This window comes from Podarcis erhardii, assembly GCF_964252035.2.
Source record: "Podarcis erhardii genome assembly, chromosome: 5".
Lineage (NCBI taxonomy): Eukaryota > Metazoa > Chordata > Lepidosauria > Squamata > Lacertidae > Podarcis > Podarcis erhardii.
Window position 1 is genome coordinate 7957642 of NC_138509.1, and position 20666 is coordinate 7978307.

Below are 20666 nucleotides of genomic sequence, written 5' to 3' on the forward strand. Positions count from 1 at the left end.
TGGCAACACAAGAATTGGCCTAATCTGCAGTGACTCTCTGCTTGCAGAATTCTTCCCCCAGGGCATTCCTCTTCAACCAGGCCTTTGGCTGATTAACACCTTATACTCCTTTTAAATGTGTTTGAGGGAGGGGGGTTACTAGTTTTTGTTCTTTATTCTTGTTTCATTATGCATTTTGTGTTCTTAAATTGTATTTTATGTCGTGAACCATCTTGAGATCTACGGATGAAGGGCAGTATAAAATTTAATAAGCAAACAATGGCCGAAACTGTTCAGCATCGCTGGCACTGGTTTGGGACCAGTTGTAAGGATAAAAGAAGTGTAGACAAGCAACCGCGCTTGCAACCCAGCCTTGCTAATTCTGATACTGAAATCTGGAATTGCAGAATTCCACTGTATACTGGAGGAACAATGCCTTTGTCCTACACATTGATAGAATTGAGTAAAAATCACCACCACTCACCGTTAGGTATATGGAAGAGAAATCAAAGGCAGCATCATTTCTAAAGTATTGATCCTCTGCTGATCTGGAGTGCTTAGCTCAATATTTTTAACATTTCTGAAAGTAAGGGACACAGATCCAATAGATACATACTCTTGAGCTGGGGTCTAGCCACCCTCATTATGAAAATCTACAAAGGGACAATACAGAATTTTCTTCACATATCGTACTCCGGAATAAAAGAATTGACACCAGTATCGTAAAGGTTACATGATTTATATAGGGTTTTAGTTTTGTATGTACAGATTTCTTCAGAAATGAGTGCAGTGTAACCAGTCTGAAAAACTCTCAAAGTAGATTACATGTCGGTAACAGGCTTGGCTATTTTTGCTTCCTCAAGCTCAGCTTCCAGCCAGCGGAATGTGCGGTGGCGACGCAGGACTTCAATTGCTTTCTGTTCTATGGGAGTTGGGACAATACCCAAGTCCTCCAAGCCAGGAAGATCAGGGAACTTCATGTCTGTGGTATGGAACTTCAAACAAACAAACAAACAAACAAACGAAGAAATGAGTGAACGGTGAGCCATCTTATAAATCCATCTCTCACACAGCTGCATCTTTACAAATCAAGTATGCAATATTATATCTTATTTTTTGGGGTGGTTCTTTGGATTCCAAAGAGTTCATTAAGAGTTTCACATGAAACAGTCTGAAATCAAAAAGTTAACTTCAGCTACAAAATATACAATTAGATTTTCCCTATTTTAACATCTATCTCTTATACCTGGTCAGAGGAAAGAATATTTATTGAGTGTATTACCAAAGGACAGTTTGGATTCTATTTTCCTATCTGTGGTTAGACTAGAGTCACAACTGTGACAACTTTTGTGTCTGAATTTAAGCTCCACTGAAAAGGATATACCAAGAGCTCTGGCCAAAAGTTTCAATGCAAGGAATAATTCCTACTCGAGAGTTGAAAAGAAAAACGTGTATATTCTGCTAAGAATAACAGTTTTAAACTAATAGTAAATTTAAACACAACGTATAAGTGCGACAGTTTTAAAATAATAGTAAATTTAAACACAACGTTTAAGTGCAGAAATAATGTAGTTTCAAATATGCAGTAATATAGTATAAAGGTACATAAAATACCAGTACACAACAATTGTTTTATACAAGTCTCAATGGCAGTCAAAAAGAGTCCATATTATATAAAGTCAGAATAAAGAATCAAATAGGGCCAAAAAGAAGTATCCGGAGTATGAATTAGATGTACGACTCAGTAGTGGTGACCAGGACAGGGCCCTGTTTCGGAGTAAATGCCTTCTTCAGCTCGTTTTTTTAAGGAATATAAATCTGTTGGAAGTCTGTATCATTCAATTCTTTTGTGTTTCTTTTTCAACATGCGTCTTACATAAATGAATCCAAATTTTCTAGCGTTTCTCTATGCGTTTAAGCTCCTGCACAGCAAGAGACATACCTAAGGCTCTTTGCAAAGTTTCCACATTTTGCATTTATCATATGCAACACCCACCCACTCTTATTGTGGGTTTGCAAACAATAACTTCTGGGGAATACCTGATCTCCGGTGGACCCACCACCAGAAAGATGCATCCTGCTTATTAAGAAAAAAAGGAAGGGTAACGAGAGATGAAGGCTTTAGAACTACACAGGTTCCAAAGACTAAAAAACAAGAAAGAAGCAGGAAAGAAAACTGCACTAAAGGGGAGGGGAAAACAGCAACTCTTTAGGACCCCAGGGATTCCTCTTGTCTGGCGTCCAAACAATTCTCTTGTCAATCACAGCTCTGACATTGCTCATTGGCTAAAACACCAAAAGGTGGGAGCAGCCAGGCAGATTCATCCCACAGGAATTGCTTAGAACGGTCTTTACACATTTGCTTTATAACATTTTCTCTAGGACGTTAAATACTTTTTTTGAAATGAAAGCTCAGAGTCAAAGCTCCTGCTAGCTTTGGATGTGGTACATCTGTACCTCCTGCATCTACCTCTTGGCAGTCTTGAATGGACTCAACAGTCTGAAGCCGTCTTTCCCAACCTGAAGATCTCCAGATGTTTTAGACACCAAGCATTCCTGACTGTTTTTCATTATGGCTGGAGTTGTAAACAGAAACATCTGGAGGGCATCACGTTTAGGGGGGCTAGTCTGAAAAAAGAGTACCTCTGCTTCCCCGCTCTCTACAAATAAGAAGTCTGCTTCAAGTAAGGCACATTTCAAGATTTAATTCATGGGTAGGCAAACTAGGGGCCGGATCCAGCCCAATCGCCTTCTAAGCATGTTTTTACATGAGTAGAATGAGTCCTTTTATTTAAAATGCATCTCAGGGTTATTTGTGGGGCCTGCCTGGTGTTTTTACATGAGTAGAATGGGTGCGTTGATTTAAAATGCATCTCTGGGTTATTTGTGGGGCCTGCCTGGTGTTTTTACATGAGCTGAATGGCTGCTTTTATTTAAAATGCATCTCTGGGTTATTTGTGGGGCATAGGAATTTGTTCATATTCCCCCCCCCAAAAAAAATATATAGTCTGCCCCCCCCATAAGGTCTGAGGAACAATGGATGGGCCCCCTGCTGAAAAAGTTTGCTGACCCCTGATAATTGATATGTTGAAACTCAAAAACTAAACACTGATTCCATAAAATAAAAATAAAAAACTACATACGTATGTAATGTTAAGAATGCATTCAACCCTAAAAATAACACTGAGAAAGAACACACAGAGATAAACTTGTTCTGTATTCATAGAGAGAGAGAGTGTGTTCTTATATTGATTATCATTCTGATATTTTGTATTAATTTGCATTTTGTTCCATTCTTAGCCACCTTAGGATTTGCAGGTGATAAGCAATGAGATGAAAATTAAGGCAATCTTACCCGATCCACTTTGTCCCTTGTTATCCATGGCTCAAAAGGACTTATCTCAAAAAATCTTGCAAATAAGCTGTAATTCAAAGTGCTACAATAATTAATACCATGGCTGAACATAGGCAATGATCTAACTGCTCTTCTCTCAAATCAGCTAGTGAAATTTCACTAGCTTCGAATTGCTCCACCAGACAAAACAGACTACTTTGTATTTATTAATTCTATCAACCAAAGTAACTGTTGAAAGGAAAAGTTAACTGAAGCCACAAGACACATGTGCTGAAGTTTGGAAAGTGCTGGGAGAACTGAGCTGGCACATCAAGTGACGCTGGGAGAGGACGGGACTGGAGCGACTTATGAGCAGAATTTGACAATTCCCTTAAAGGTAAAGGTAAAGGGACCCCTGACCATTAGGTCCAGTCGTGACCGACTCTGGGGTCGCGGAGCTCATCTCGCTTTATTGGCCGAGGGAGCCGGCGTACAGCTTCCGGGTCATGTGGCCAGCATGACTAAGCCGCTTCTGGCAAACCAGAGCAGCACACAGAAACGCCATTTACCTTCCCGCTGGAGTGGTACCTATTTATCTACTTGCATTCTGACATGCTTTTGAACTGCTAGGTTGACAGGAGCTGGGACAGAGCAACGGGAGCTTACCCCGTCGCGGGGATTTGAACCGCCGACCTTCTGATCGGCAAGCCCTAGGCTCTGTGGCTTAACCCACAGCGCCACCCGTGTCCCTGAAAATGAAATTAAACCTGAAAATGTTGTAATAGTAATTTCTGTTCTGCAAGTCTCACGGAGGGCATCCATCACGTTTGAGATGGTACCAACCTTTGGAGTACATATAGACAGAGCCAATTCCAGACTACTTCACCAGGTGGGATGGCAGATGGGGGATGAAGGATTATGAAGGATATGATTTGGGTCTGCTGCCCTTCCTGAGCTTATTATTAGAGTGGTCCTTGAATCCATGTCTGCTCTTTACTGGATGAGACCTGCCACAAGGCTCCCAATTTCCATTGATGGAAAGGACTTCCTGGACCTGCTAAGTCATCAAGTATCTTGTGGCTACTGCATAACCTAGGTGAGGGCCTCATACCCAGAAAGATCAGGCCAAGGAATGAAGGAGGGAAGCCATGGCCAGGGTTCAAGGCACCTTCCCTAAGACGCCAAATGTCCTCTAGGGGCCTCTGGAGAAAGCCCCTTTTTAAAATGATGGGGAGGGGGACTATTTCTTCTCAAAACGCATTACGGTTCCCTCAGTGCGAGAAATGGGGTTACGGGGAACCAGGCAGAGGGCCTTCTCGGTAGTGGCACCCGCCCTGTGGAACGCCCTCCTATTAGATGTCAAGGAAATAAACAACTATCTGACTTTTAGAAGACATCTGAAGGCAGCCCTGTTTAGGGAAGTTTTTAATGTTTGTTGTTTTATTGTATTTTTAATATTCTGTGGAAACCCAGGCAGATGGGTGGGGTATAAATAATTTATTATTATTATTATTAGCCAGTTAAAAGCTTTCCTGGGAGCATTCTTGTTGCCAGTTCAGAGGTCCCAAAATAAGAATGGCGACTGTACATGCTCTTGCTTAGGGCTCTCTTCACCTTGAGTGACGGAAGGCAGGCAGATTCTCCTGGCACATATTTCTAATGCCACCTCCCTAACTCAACATTCAGGCTGCAGAACCTGAGCCCAGACTGATTACGGCTCAAGCTACACATGACACCTAATGACATCCAGTTCTCCTCACTCCCAAAAGCAAGCATACAGCAACTGCAAGCAAACTGAGAGAGATAGTAAATAGAGAAGAGGGATGTCTTAAGTTTTTCTTCTTTTTTAAAAAAATAATATTTATTAAAGTTTCAAAAAAGTTACAAGAATAAGAAAAAAAAGACAAAGAAGCAAAAAATACAAAATACAGAAAAGTAAAAACAATTAAAAACAAATCAACCTTTCCATGTCTTGTCTTTCATTTGCTTGTTTCCCTGACCTCCTCACACCTCCCTTTTTTGTATTCTAGTTCAATTAGCGATTTCAGCAAATCCTTTCCATTTTTGCTTTTATCTTAATAATTTATCTTAATATATTATAACTTTACATTCTCACCTATTAACAATCCATTTTTACATACTCCTTTGTAACATTACTGCTAAAACCACATAACTTCATTCCAACATCCTTCTAACATTCCTTAATTTCACCTTAAGTTTTTCTTCTCTGCCAGTCATCTACCTCCCAAAAACATTCCCCATTCCCAAACTACTTTGGGCTTGTGGAGAGAAACAGAGGTACCATCTCTTGCGTCCCCTCCACAATCCAGGCCTAGTCCCCTGTTGAAGAATGCAGTCTGCGCACCTCGTCAACAACTCGTCAACAAAAAAACAAATTAAGACTTACTGATACAGAGGACGGGGCATAGGATACGGAAAGAAATTTCTGTGGAGTACTGAATAAGCATACTCTACGAGGTCGTAAAGGAGGTATCTGTTAGGGCTGCAAAGGAAGAGACATTAAGTTGTAAATTTGAGAAAGAGGCCTTGGTCTAAAATGGGATGCTGGTACCACCAGGAAGGACATGTGGCAGCCTTTGTTTTAGCCACGGTGGTCACTGGTAATGAGCAGCGTTCACCAACCCCTCCCCCCAAACCTTAATTATGTAAAAATATAGCCAAAAGTATTGTCACAAAGGTTGCACGCCAATCTCTGCCAAGTGGTCGCAAGGGGGGGGGTCCAGGTGGTCATGTTTCCATAGGGAATCAAGACACAGTGAAGATGCTACGTCTTTAAGAAATACGATTCATATTACACATACAGTGGTACCTTGGTTCTCGAACTTCTCACAACTGACTAACACAATATTCTTGTAAAATCATGCAGACTTTAAGGGTATAATAAAACTAGGGGTTCAGGTATGTGAACAGGGAAAAGAGCATTCTCCCCAAATGCTTACACAACTGCCTTTTGAAACTGCAATTTATGGAAAGCAAATACAGTGGTGCCTCGCAAGACGAAAAGAATCCGTTCCGCGAGTCTCTTCGTCTAGCGGTTTTTTCGTCTTGCGAAGCAAGCCCATTGACGCCTTAGCGGATTAGCGCTATTAGCGGCTTATCAGCTTATCGGATAAGCAGAAAAGCGGCATAGCGGCTTAGAAAGGGGGGGACGGGACTGCAGGAACTCGCAAGACATTTTCGTCTTGCAAAGCAAGCCCATAGGAAATTCGTTTTGTGAAGCACCTCCAAAACGGAAAACCCTTTCATCTAGCGGGTTTTCCGTCTTGCGAGGCGTTCGTCTTGCGGGGCACCACTGTACTGGCTGATGTCCAATAAAAGAAGGAATCTGCAGTGAACACAAACCATCTAAATCAGGCTTCCTCAAACTCGGCCCTCCAGATGTTTTTGGCCTACAACTCCCATGATCCCTAACTGGTAGGACCAGTGGTCAGGGATAATGGGAATTGTAGTCTCAAAACATCTGGAGGGCAGAGTTTGAGGAAGCCTGATCTAAATCCACTGCAAGAGTTTTTTAAAACAACAACAACAGGGGGCCAGGAAATGCCTGTAGTGATTTAAGGTGGTCTCAGTAAAAATAATAATAGTAACCAACAACCTACCCAGTCAGTGCATAAGTTTTTCCTTTTGAATCGGGGTCCTTAATAGCACTAATTATAGCCTTTGCAACATCAACAACCTATGGGATAATATTTAAGAAAAATTAGCATATATTTTAAAGTTACCTTTTTCTAAGCAAGGTCAAAAATGTAATGAAATATATACAAAAGGAAAAGAGGTGTGAAATATGTATCATAAACTATATTTTCCAACAATACCTACATAGATAGGCTGCTTCACAGTTTTCTTGCCCATAGCAATCATAGGCACGCCCCAGAACCAGCGCATGTCTGAATTAAGAGAGATAAATTATTGGAGGATAGAAGTGAGGCTGTCAAGAGGTCAAAGAGCAATAACAACAGTACTGGAAAGTAAAGACCTCAAATGCACCTGAAGGTGACAGGAGAATTGCCTGCATGAATCTCCTGCATCTGCCCCAAGAAAATGTAAACGCTTTAACTGAGGATGCTCAAATCTTTCCGCAAGCTGAAGCTCACTCTTTGGATACCAGCTACTAGATTTGGCAATTGAACATTATTGTTTGAAAATCTTATGCCAATGCAGTGAGGTGGCAAGAGAGACTGATCTATGAAGCTGGAAGTCCCTGATTCAAATCTTGTCTCTGCCATGAACATGAAAGTGGCCTCAGACAAGTCATTCATTCCTAGCTCCATTTCTCATCTGTACAATGGGTATAATCTGTTATAAGGGTCGCTGAGATAGCACTGATCACTTAAAAAGGAGTTAATAATAATAATAATAATAATAATAATAATAATAATAATAATTTATTTATACCCCGCCCATCTGGCTGGGCTTCCCCAGCCACTCTGGGTGGCTTCCAACAAAATATTAAAATACAGTAAAATACAGTAATGATTTTTCATATCAAACAGTGTCATCAATGCTATAGAAATTATCTAGGAGGAAAGCACTGTAACTTAATTAACAAGCCAATCCCATGAGCCTATCTGCATCTCCCAACTTTGCATTTCTATCTCTTTCACCACACTCTACCGCCAAACTCCTGGAAGAAGACTAACACTGGAATCCTATACATATCTAGTCAGAAGCAAGTCCTATTGATTTCAGTGGGATTTGCTCCCAGGTAAGCAAATACAGGATTGCAAAAGCCCCTATAAAGAAAAGGTAAAGGTACCCCTGACAGTTAGGTCCAGTCATGGACGACTCTGGGGTTGCGGGCTCATTTCACTCTATAGGCCGAGGGAGCCGGCATTTGTCCACAGACAGCTTCCGGGTCATGTGGCCAGCATGCCTAAGCCGCTTCTGGCAAACCAGAGCAGTGCACGCAAACGCCATTTACCTTCCCGCCGGAGTGGTACCTATTTATCTACTTGCACTTTGACGTGCTTTCAAACTGCTAGGTGGTAAGAACTGCTAGGTAAAGAAACATAATAAATAAACCCATCAAAAAATTATAGTCATGTTGCTCCAAAGCTGCATACTCATAAGGAAACTATCAATAGGAAGCATATGTTCAGTTTATTTGCTTACTACAAATACATGCTTCACTCACTGTAATAATCTGTAACTGTTGTTAATATTTGTAATGAAAATGGCTGGCATATATTTGTCTAGTACAATATAAAATACAAAAGGGTTAAAAGACACATTTTCTAAAAACACCTTCAATTTCAGAGGTCATCATGTTCAACACTTTAACAGAGTTTCCCAAACTTGGTTTCCAGCTGTTTTTGGACTACAAGTCCCATCATCCCATCATCATCAGTGGTCAGGGATGATGGGAACTGTAGTCTGAAAAACAGCTGGAGTCCCAAGACTGGGAAGCACTGTTCTAGAAGAGGAATTTGGAATCTTTTGCCAAATTCTGACTGTCTGAAATTCCATTTTGCCTGGGCTCAAGGAAATCTAAATTCCATTTCTAGAGTAAATAATGCACACAATTCTAATACCTGGCCCTGCGTCTCTGTGTAAATATGACAAAGATTGGGATAAGTGCAGGCGGGGCGGGGGGAGATCTAATTAGAGAGGAACTCAGGAATATGATTTCATTTTAAAAAATTAAAAATAAACCAAGCAAACATCTTCAGGAAGTTATACATATTCTGTACTGGCTTGGCATACTTTACACTCACAATGCTAAACTTAAGTCTCAGAAACAGATAGGATTTTCTGGTGGGCTGGAGCGAAATTAGTTCACTTAGCTATGCAAAGCCCATGCAAGACAATTAGGATTCTGCTATTTTACAGGAAAGCTCATCTGTTGGCCCATGAATACAACACATTTCCCGTGGAATAAAAGGTACAGTAGGCTAAAATCCAAACACATTCTTTCCTGGCACCATAACAAGTTGCTAATATCTAAAGCAAAAGCTCAAGGATGATTGATGAATAGACTTGAATAAGATCTTAATACAGATTTTCACAATTATTCTACAATTCTAATTAAGTACAAATGTACTTAATTCCATCCCTTGCTCTCTGATATTACTTTCTCCCAAGCAAACAAATTTTATGGTACAAGGAGCGTACTTACTTGCATAATGGTTGAAAAACCTATCCTCTCTCCCGTACATTTCAGAAGGCTTCATGATGATGGCACCTGGAAATTCTTCCCTCACAACCTTCTCTCCAACGGCCTGCCATCAGGTCATTAGAAAGTGATTAATTTCCCATGCAAGTTCAAGATGCACAGTACTACGAAACTATAATAAAATTTAGAGATACCCTTGGGTTTCACATAACATACACTTGGGCTCTTTGGCATATATATATATATATTTTAAATCCAGCCTAGGTTTACAAGAATATACAAATCTATATATTAACATATGGCAATGTAACAGTATTTTTTCTTTTCTTTTTTCATTCTCACACACTTTCTTTTCTTTCATTCTTTCTTCCTCTTGCTCTCTTTTTATAAATGAAATTCTCTTAATAAAATATTATTATTAATAATAAAATGTTCCACTCTATCGGACAGAACACATATTTATCACCATGAAATATGTAACCTAGGAAACACAAGAATTAGCAGCAAACAGAATGAAGTCCGTGCAGGCAGCAGGGTAACTACAATGAATGTAAAGACACAAAATCCATCAAAGGGCTTATCTACATTTCTGTTTGGGGATGCGGGTGGCACTGTGGTCTAAACCACTGAGCCTAGGACTTGCCAATCAGAAGGTCGGCGGTTCGAATCCCCATGATGGGGTGAGCTCCTGTTGCTCGGTCCCTGCTCCTGCTAACCTAGCAGTTCAAAAGCACGTCAAAGTGCAAGTAGATAAATAGGTACCGCTCCAGCGGGAAGGTAAACGGTGTTTCTGTGCACTGCTCTGGTTCGCCAGAAGCGGCTTAGTCATGCTGGCCACATGACCTGGAAGCTGTACGCCGGCTTCCTCGGCCAATAAAGCAAGATGAGCGCTGCAACCCCAGAGTCGGTCACGACTGGACCTAATGGTCAGGGGTCCCTTTACCTTTACCTTTTACACTTCCGTTTGCTCCAGCACTTTTCCCTAGGAAAACCCAGTTTAGGAATGAACTGGAGCAAACAGCAGTCAGGTTTTCAATGGATTGCCGTTTGTTCTGATTTATCGCTAAAAAGCAGGGTTTCTAGGGGAAAGCGGAAGGACAAAGGCAAAACTGCTCAGACCAGTACTTAGAAAGCACTGCTCATATCTTTGCCTTCTAGGCCCAGGACAAGCAGGATTGTGAATGAGCCCATAGACCGTGCCTTTCCAAAATTCCTCTTTGCAACCAGTAAGGTAAAGGTAAAGGGACCCCTGACCATTAGGTCCAGTCGCGGACAACTCTGGGGTTGCGGCGCTCATCTCGCTTTATTGGCCAAGGGAGCCGGTATACAGCTTCTGGGTTGTGTGGCCAGCATGACTAAGCCGCTTCTGGCGAACCAGAGCAGAGCACAGAAACGCCGTTTACCTTCCCGCCTGAGTGGTACCTATTTATCTACTTGCACTTTTGACGTACTTTCGAACTGCTAGGTTGGCAGGAGCAGGGACCAAACAACGGGAGCTCACCCCATTGCGGGGATTCGAACCGCCGACCTTCTGATCGGCAAGTCTGATCGGCAAGTCCACCCGCGTCCCTTGCAACCAGTAAGAAACACTGAGTGACTCCGATTACTTAAATCTGTGTACACTTGCAACCAATAAGTGTACACAAATTTAAGTAATCGGAGTCACTCAGTGTTTCAAAAAAAATATATTTTTTGAAATATTTTTCAAAAGCAGCCTTATGGCATCTAGGAAATCTGTATGAAAGGTGCAGACAAACACAATAACACAATCACACACACACACAACTACAGATGACATTGTAATTAATCATAGTAGAAAGTGAACTGATTAATGTTAGCCACACATAAGAAAGGACAAAAGACACTCAAATCAATAGTTAACGTTTCCTACAAATTTACACAAGAGTTTTAAAACTGTTCAAACACAACGCAAGCCTCATTTTGCTCTAGAAGAGTTTTTGGATTAGGAAATTCACTGAGTACCCTGAATCTACGTAATGACTACTTATGTGGAATATAGCGTCATATCTTAGCAACTAGAAAATCTCAGCAATAATTCTTGAAGAGTTTCTCACCCCAGAGGTTATGAAGTCTCCATTCCTTACATCCCCTCAAGTCTTTTTGTCACTCTTTTCCTTGTCAAAACTGAAACAGCAACTATTGAGGGACCAGCAGGATTTAAATATACCTAATTCATATTTCGGCTTTAAATATACCTAATTCATATTTCGGCTTCCTGTTGGGACCATTTTGGGGTTTTTTGCACAGAATACCCTGAATATGGAATTGCAAAACACCAACATCTAAAAACAAACACAAACTTACTTTATTTCTAAGGTATTTTGAAGGACTTTTCATGTCTGCATTCAGATGAGAAACGTGAACAAAAGTTTCTATCCCAGCTTCCTTTGAGAGCTGAGCAATTTCCCTGGGAATATTAACAAAGACGTCTTCATACTTAAAGTTTCTGGAATAAAGCATAAAGAACAGAATAAGAACCAAGCTCCTTCCAAAATTTAGCAGGTCATCATATCACAGTCTTGATATCCCTCGTATTTACAGGACCACCTCTCCTGGTATGCCCCGCAGAGGACCTTTAGTTCCATGAATAACCATAGTTTAGAGGTCCCGGGCCCTAAGGAAGTCAGACTACCCTCCACCAGGGCCAGGGCCTTCTCAGTGATGGCTCCGACCTGGTGGAATGCTCTGTCCCATGAGACTAGGGCCCTTCAGGATTCAACCTCCTTCTGACAGGCCTGTAAGACAGAGTTATTCCGCCTGGCCTTTGATTTGAATTCAGCCTGATCTTTTATTTCCCTTCCCTTCTCTTCCCTCCCCCTCCCCTTTTATGAAGATTACCCGTTCTGAGACCCCACAGCTAATTCTCCCTTGGCCTCCTCGCTGGCCCAAGTAGGGCTAATTCAGCCAGCTAGCCCTGGTGATTATCTAATGCTTATTAGATGGATTTGCCCTAAACTGATTTCTGAACTTTGAATTTTGTTATTCATGTTTTTATACTGTATTTTATGCTGCTTTTACAATTAAGTGTTTTAAATTTGTTGTTAGCTGCCCTGAGCCTGGTTTTTGAACCAGGAAGGGCGGGGTATAAATTAAAAATTATTGATTGATTGATTGATTGATTGATTGATGGTGAAGCAGAGTGTCTAAGGGTGCAATCCTAAAGGAGTACAAAACCCCACAACGTACCAGGTAGCTTAAGGTAACTCTGTCTCTTTCAGCAACAACCATGTGTGATTTGTGCAGCTCTGCTTTTGTTTGCTTGGCTCATTATGGCAAGTGTGCCACTGCCATCTTGTGACCACGACAAACCTCAGCTTTCTTCTCAAAGTCAGTAGCTTGTCTTTATCTGAACAATTGGGGGACTACCAGGGGGTTATCCACGCTGCGAGATCACGTTCACCCGGTGCTATACCAGCTGCACTGGCTCCCGGTGGGGTACAGGGTCAGGTTTAAGGTGCTGGTTTTAACCTTTAAAGCCCTATACAGCCTAGGACCCTCGTACCTACGGGACCGCCTCTCCTGGTATGTCCCACAGAGGAACTTACGGTCTTCAAACAAAAACATCCTGAAGGTCCCAGGCCACAGAGAGGTTAGGCTGGCCTCAACTAGAGCCAGGGCTTTTTCGGCTGTGGCTCCAATCTGGTGGAACGCTCTGTCACAAGAGACTAGGGCCCTGTGGGACTTGACATCTTTCCACAGGGCCTGCAAGACAGAGCTGTTCCACCAGGCCTTTGGCCAGGGCACAGCCTGACTCCCTCCTTTGGCAATCTTCACAGAACTTTAGCCTAATGGTTGCCATCAATTTGATTTGAATTAATTTTATAATGAAATGATTTTAGAATGTTGTACTATTTTATTGTTGTTAGCTGCCCTGAGCCCGGCTTTGGCTCGGGAGGGCGGGATATAAATAAAATATTATTATTATTATTATTATTATTATTATTATTATTATTATTATTATTATTATCTGGCTGCAACTCAGCAGCACAGGGCCAAACCAGAAAATCAGCTGTTACCCCTTCTTACCAAGGGCAGCCAAAAATTGTGAGCCGTTGAAAAATGAAGGTAAGATATACTGAAAAGGCCTTCCAGGCTGTTGCAAACAGCAGAGAGGTAATGGGCATGAGATGCTTTGAACACCTGACAGAGCCCAGTCCCTCAACATGGCAGAAACATACACCATCTCTGAAGTTGAGAGAGTACTAAAGAATGAGTCCTAAAAAACAACAGCAAATAGAAAACCACCCACCCCTCCTTCACTTTCCACCATGCTGGCACAGGTCTGGTAGGCCATGGGATACACAGGTTTATTTATAATAATAATATTATAATAATTTATTATTTATACTCCACCCATCCAGCTGGGTTTCCCCAGCCACTCTGGGTGGCTTCCAACAGAATATTAAACAGAATAGAACTTCAAACATCAAAAACTTCCTTAAAAACACCCTTCAGATATCTTCTAAAAGTCATAGTTGTTTATTTCCTAGACATCTGATGGGAGGGCGTTCCACAAGGCAGGTGCCACCACCAAGAAGGCCCTCTGCCTCTACTTCTGGTCCCCCCCCCCTTTTGGACTTTTGGCTGGTTCCTAGATCTGGTTTTCAGATTTCCACAGATACAGCAGTTTCTTTCATGCGCAAAAGATGAAGGAATCTGAGCAGACAAGAAGGTATGAGAACTGTACATGCTTACAGTATACAGGGTTGTAATTGCCTAATGCTGTCAATTTTTGTGTTTGAGAGAGGAAAGGGGCAGCTAAAGTCTTTTAAGTTTTGCCACAAGAAGTACATCGCTCATTTTAGACTTCATAAGTGTGTTACAGTTTTCTATTCAAAAGCATCTGTGCCAGGGGAATAAACTTTCCTCGTGCTTCCCCCCTGGGTCTTCGTTTCACTAGGTTGCAACCACAAAGAACATGTAAGGCATAAGAAACAGGTCTTTTCTTTGGAAAAAAAATCAGATTGGACCCTAAAACCTCATACGGTTTTAGTTTTTTCTAGAAGAAAAAATTATGATACAGTGGTACCTCTGGTTGCGAATGGGATCCGTTCTGGAGGCCCATTCGCAACATGAAAAGAGCGCAACCCACATCTGCGCATCTGTGCATGCGCGGGTTGTGATTCGCCACTTCTGCACATGCGCGTGACGTCATTTTGCGCTTCTGCGCATGTGGCGAAACCCAGAAGTAACCCTTTCTGGTACTTCCAGGTCACCGCGGGACGTAACCTGAAAGAACATAACATGATGGAAACTCAAGGCAGTGGAAACATAAGATGATTGGAACCCCACTGAACTTGAAGCATGGGAAGCCCCAACAAAAATTTATAATTTGGCAGAATATTTGGACAATATGATATGTATTTGTATAATTTGGAATACTTAATGTGATTTGATTGGATTGTTAAAATGGAAAATTTAATAAACATTATTTTAAAAAAAGAAAAAGAAAGAAAGAACATAACATAACATGAAGCGGACGTAACATGAGGTATGACTGTAACTATCTTCAGTCTACGTGACCTCAATCTATCCAAGAGAGCCAAAGGAGAAAGTTACCTTGTTTCCCACTCTTTGCCAACAAGATTGATGACTACATTGCTGTGCTCAAGAGCTCTTCGGGTAGAATCTTTGTCACGCGGATCCCATTCCTGATAGCCACAGCACAAATCAAGAGAGAAATGAAATAAAAGTACAAAAAGCCTTTCAGGAAGATGTTATATATGGCCCATAGCAAACTTTCAACTATTTAGCAAGTGAAGCTAGCCAATCATGAACCAGACTGGATTATTACAAAGAACATACCATGAACAAGAGCTGTCCCAGGTCACCCATGGGTCGAAGGTACATGATGTCATAAGGCTCACAGCGATATGGGACGATGACTTGGGAGCCGATACGCCCTAAAATTAGAAAGGAGTTTTAAAAGGAGAACTAGGGCATGATATTAATTGAGGAAGCTCTATTTTAAGCACTCGGAAAACATCAATGCTTGGCTATATAACTCTACCTGCTGTAATCAATACAATAACTTTAATTCTTTAATGGTGTTTTCAAAGGGGCTTCATGGAAGCCACAATCCTAACACTACATACCCTATAGCAGGGGTCAGCAAACTTTTTCAGCAGGGGGCCGGTCCAATGTCCCTCAGACCTTGTGGGGGGCCGGACTATATTTTGAAAAATATATGAACAAATGCCTATGCTTCACAAATAACCCAGAGATGCATTTTAAATAAAAGGACACATTCTACTCATGTAAAAATATGCTGATTTCCGAACCATCCGTGAGCCACATTTGGAAGGCGATTGGGCTCCATCCAGCCCCTGGGCATTAGTTTGCCTACCCATGCCCTACAGACATTTTAATTTTGGTTTCACAGCTTCCCACAACACAGCAAGCTACTCTGGAAACTGGGGAAAATTTCAAAAGGGAACAGGGGAAAGGAGCGGCTGGATCTACTTGATTGATTGACCTACTTAAAATGTTTTTAAAAGTCTGTTCCCCTGCTGGGAGTAACTCAAGTTCTTGAACACACTTAAAAGATGTCAGTTGCAAAACCAACATGGTGTTATTGGCTTTGGGGTGGGTGTAAATTAATAAATGGTAGGATTTTGATTATTTGATTATTATTAATGCAGAGGCATTAACATGACAAAAGGTTTGATGGCCCATTTTAGAGGTATCTTGGGCCTGCAGGGACAGAGGTTGCCAAGGTGATGGGTGTGTAAGAGAAAGGTAACAAGAAAAGTGTATTTAGCAAGGTGTGCAGGGAAGAAGATGGGGGAATAGAGACAGAGACCCATCTTGGGCAGGCTGGAAAAGATGCCTTGGACTCCAGAGCTGCACTGCTGTGAAGAACAATACCGTGCTGGAAGATCTGTACTCCCTCTAGACTGAATGTGTAAATATGTGAATAAATCATATTTCTGAGGACAGCCTCCACCATATCTTGATTCTCAAAAAACCCCCACAGATCCTGGGTGAGTGATCCCCCTGGAATCTTGCCACAGCTTGGCAGAGATTGAAGGTGGTATTCAACCTTTGTAAGGGGGGGGGACCTTTAAGAGGTGAACTCAGAGGTGAGAAGAAAATCCTCACTTAGTACAGGTGATAAAAGGGTTGAAAACTACCATCTTGAACCATCATGGCTCCTTGGGGATTTAGCCTGTTTCCCATCCCTATCTGCCACCAGCATCTTGACCGAAGGTCATTCATTTTTCATCGTACTTGAAATAGGTAACAGAAAGAAAAAAGAAGTTTGGTATTTAGGCACACAGTAACTATTGGGACATTTAGTGAACAGCAAGGCATGCAATCAGCTACAATGGGTTAAGACCTTCACATTTCAAATATGTGTAAGGAGTACAAGAGGTTGAGTCCCAGGTCCCAGGGTCAAGCAAGAGTAGGAGGAATCGTAGACCTGCAGAGTTGGAAGGGACCCAAAGGGTCATCCAGCCCAACCCCTAAGCTTTGTGAACTTACACATTGGTTTACATCTTGCAAGAGACACTATGTGAGATTCATTTTCCTGTTAAATATCCAGACATCTCAAATTTAGTTTTGGAGAAAATTACCCAGGCGATTGATGACGTATCGTCCCAGGAAGCCTGTAGCCCCAAAGACAGTAGCGGCAATGCCACTGACAGAGGAGCGCCCACTCCTTCCATGAGGAATCACCAAGTGATGAACTTGACGGTCTTGCTGGACAACAGGAAATGCAGCTGGAGAAGCACCATAGCCTAAAATACAAGGAAATGGAAGCAATACATGAATAATAATAATAACAACAACAACAACAACAACAATTTATTTATACCCCGCCCATCTGGCTGGGCCTCCCCAGCCACTCTGGGCAGCTTCCAAAAAACATTAAAATACTATAATACATCAAACATTAAAAGCTTCCCTAAACAGGGCTGCCTTCAGATGTCTTCTAAAAGTTTGGTAGTTATTTTTCTCTTTGACATCTGATGGGAGGGCGTTCCACAGGGCAGGTGCCACTACCGAGAAGGCCCTCCGCCTGGTTCCCTGTAACTTGGCTTCTTCCAGCGAGGGAACCGCCAGAAGGCCCTCGGCACTGGATCTCAGTGTCCGGGCAGAACAATGGAGGTGGAGACGCTCCTTCAGGTATACTGGACCAAGGCCGTTTAGGGCTTTAAAGGTCAGCACCAACACTTTGAATTGTGCTCGGAAATGTACTGGGAGCCAATGTAGGTCTTTCAAGACCAGTGTTATACGGTTAAACCACAGAGCCTAGGACATGCCGATCTGAAGGTCGGCGGTTCGAATCCCCGCGACGCGGTGAGCTCCCGTTGCTCGGTCCCTGCTCCTGCCAACCTAGCAGTTCGAAAGCATGTCAAAGTGCAAGTAGATAAATAGGTACCACTCCGGCGGGAAGGTAAACGGCGTTTCCGTGCATTTATCTGGTTCACCAGAAGCGGCTTAGTCATGCTGGCCACATGACCTGGAAGCTGTCTGCGGACAAACGCCGGCCATTAAACGAGATGAGCACCGCAACCTCAGAGTCGGCCACGACTGGACCTAATGGTCAGGGGTCCCTTTACCTTAACCTTACCTTCAGTAGCTTAGGGCCTCATCAAACCAAAACCCAGCCCTGCCTCTGAGACTTTCCAACTACCCTACCAGACACCATTGAGGGAGTCTGGGAGGTTTTATTCGGATGAATAAAGCCGATAAGCATGGGAAAGTTGGGGGGGGGAGGGAAGGTATGTGTACATGCACAGTGGTACCTCGGGTTAAGTACTTAATTCGTTCCGGAGGTCCGTACTTAACTTGAAACTGTTCTTAACCTGAAGCACCACTTTAGCTAATGGGGCCCCCTGCTGCTTCCGTGCCGCCGGAGCACGATTTCTGTTCTCATCCTGAAGCAAAGTTCTTAACCCGAGGTACTATTTCTGGGTAAGCGGAGTCTGTAACCTGAAGCGTCTGTAACCCGAGGTACCACTGTACAATAACCACGGGGACTAAACCGTTGTGAAATTGTCTTTTGTTTTGCTGTTTAGACCGACTCAGCCAAGCTTTTTCAGCAAACTGCCTCTGATCCGCTGAAAGTCTCACCACTGTAAATAAAAAGAAGCGAGAAGCGGCTTTCGGGATTTTGCCACTGAGCCTTCCCTTAGAGGTGTCCCGCTGCCTCTCGCCTAGCAGAGGGAAGGCGCCTGCCTCAGACTCCAGTGGCAGGGAGTTCCGAAGGGCAGGCGGAAAGCTTCCCAAAGAGGAGGCGCGTCGCCCGGGAGCAGCGCACGCCGTTTACCTTCCCGCTGGAGCGGTACCTATTTATCTACTTGCACTTTGAGGTGCTTTTGAACTGCTAGGTTGGCAGGAGCAGGGACCGAGCAATGGGAGCTCACCCCATCACAGGGATTTGAACCGCTGACCTTCTGATCAGCGAGTCCTAGGCTCTGTGGTTTAACCCACAGTGCCACCCGCATCCCTGTTACAGTGGTACCTCGGGTTAAGAACTTTATTTCTTTCTGGAGGTCCGTACTTAACTTCAAACTGTTCTTAACCTGAAGCACCACTTTAGCTAATGGGGCCTCCTGCTGCTGCCACGCGATTTCTGTTCTCATCCTGAAGCAAAGTTCTTAACCCGAGGTATGTACTATTTCTGGACAAAAAAAATTCCTTCCAGTAGCACCTTAAAGACCAACTAAGTCAGTTCTTGGTATGAGCTTTCATGTGCATGCACACTTCTTCAGATACACTGAAACAGAAGTTTCCAGACCCTTCTATATAGTGAGAAGGTGGGGAGGGGTATTACTCAGAAGGGTGGTGGGAATGGGTGATTGGCAGATAGCTGTGATGAGCCTGTTGACGACTCTTAACGACTGCAAGAGGTCTTACAGAAGGAAGCAAGGGGTGAAAAGGTGAAAAATGGCTTTGTCATGTATAATGAGATAAGAATCCAAGGTCTTTGTTCAGACCAGGTCTCTCCATGGTTTTAAGTTTGGTGATAAGTTGTAATTCAGCAGCTTCTCTTTCCAGTCTATTTCTGAAATTCCTTTGTAGTAAAACAGCTACTTTGAGATCTTGTATAGAATGTCCTGGGAGATTGAAATGTTCTCCTACTGGTTTCTCTGTCTTGTGATTCCTGATGTCCGATTTATGTCCGTTTATTCTTTGGCGTAAGGTCTGGCCTGTTTGTCCAATATAGAGAGCTGAAGGACACTGTTGGCATTTGATGACTATTTCTGGGTTAGCGGAGTCTGTAACCCGAAGCGTATGTAACCCGAGGTACCACTGTAAATAAAAAGAAGCCAGAAGCGGCTTTCGGTCCCGCTGCCTCTCGCCTAGCAGAGGGAAGGCGCCTGCCTCAGACTCCAGTGGCAGGGAGTTCCGAAGGGCAGGCGGAAAGCTTCCCAAAGAGGAAGCTTTCGTGACCTTCCCGAAGGGCGGCCCCTCGGAGACCCCGGTCTCTCACCCCACCCCCACCCCCCGGTTACGAAGAGGGAGAGGAGAGGAGGGAGGGACCCCCCCCCCTCGCTGCCCCCGCCGCCCCCGCCTCTTACCCGCCCTCGGAGGAGTCAGGAGGGCCCTGCAGGGGAGCCGGGAGACCCGAGCGGAAGCCGCCATCTTGCCCCCCGTCGCCTCGCCCCGCCCCGCGACGGGTGCCGCGCGAGGCCAATCGAGGAGCGACCGAAGGGAAACGGCCTCTCGGAAAGCGCGTCGGGCGGGGACGACAGAGCGCGCAGGAATTGATCTGCCGGTTTTCGACAGGGTGCGCGCGCGGGCGGGCGAATCTGTTTTCGGTATTTTTTTTTTTTAAATAACAAAAAACGACGGAATTGTTGGGGGTTAATTGTTTTATATGAGGCACAGGTATCAAAGAAGGACCAGCATGTTGTTCTGTTTTGTTCTATTTTTATATTATTATTATTATTATTATTATTATTATGCATTTTTATCATTAAGGTAACTGATGCACATGAATGATGTTATTTCTGAAAATAAAAAATGCAGAATAGAGGACTATAAGGTGTTTCCTAACATTTTAATTGAATTTGAATCCAGTTTCAGAAGCGGGGGGGGGGAGGGGGAGAATCAAAGACTCCCTCGCCATCAGGACTTTCTAAATTATTTACTTTCTACAAAAAATGACAAAACCTAAAGTTACCCAAAATCAAAGGGAAGGCCTTAAGACATGAGCATCGCAGAAGATGAAATAAAATAAACAAT

At 43.1% G+C, this 20666-nt stretch overlaps 1 protein-coding gene across 1 annotated transcript; it reads right to left on the reverse strand.

The window, feature by feature from the left end:
- Positions 1-702: 702 nt before the first annotated feature.
- NDUFA9 (NADH:ubiquinone oxidoreductase subunit A9) lies at positions 703-20134 on the reverse strand. The gene is made up of 11 exons (XM_081861019.1): positions 20000-20134; positions 17045-17209; positions 15273-15370; positions 15027-15118; positions 11772-11913; positions 9450-9552; positions 7154-7221; positions 6934-7010; positions 5721-5816; positions 3335-3401; positions 703-974 (listed from the first exon to the last, which is right to left on the reverse strand). Exons 1-11 carry the CDS (start codon positions 20061-20063, stop codon positions 801-803), a joined length of 1146 nt encoding a protein of 381 aa, XP_081717145.1. The 5' UTR covers positions 20064-20134; the 3' UTR covers positions 703-800.
- Between the last annotated feature and the right edge of the window lie 532 nt (positions 20135-20666).

What these genes read in the sequence shown, in the direction of transcription:
- NDUFA9 (XM_081861019.1), bottom strand. Translation starts at nt 20,063, where the DNA reads ATGGCGGCTTCCGCTCGGGTCTCCCGGCTCCCCTGCAGGGCCCTCCTG. An exon ending in CAAAATACCTTAGAAATAAA is followed by an intron (nt 9,553 to 11,771) that starts GTAAGTTTGTGT and finishes ACCTGATGGCAG; the next exon opens with GCCGTTGGAGAGAAGGTTGT. An exon ending in AAAACTTATGCACTGACTGG is followed by an intron (nt 5,817 to 6,933) that starts GTAGGTTGTTGG and finishes CTTCCTTTGCAG; the next exon opens with CCCTAACAGATACCTCCTTT.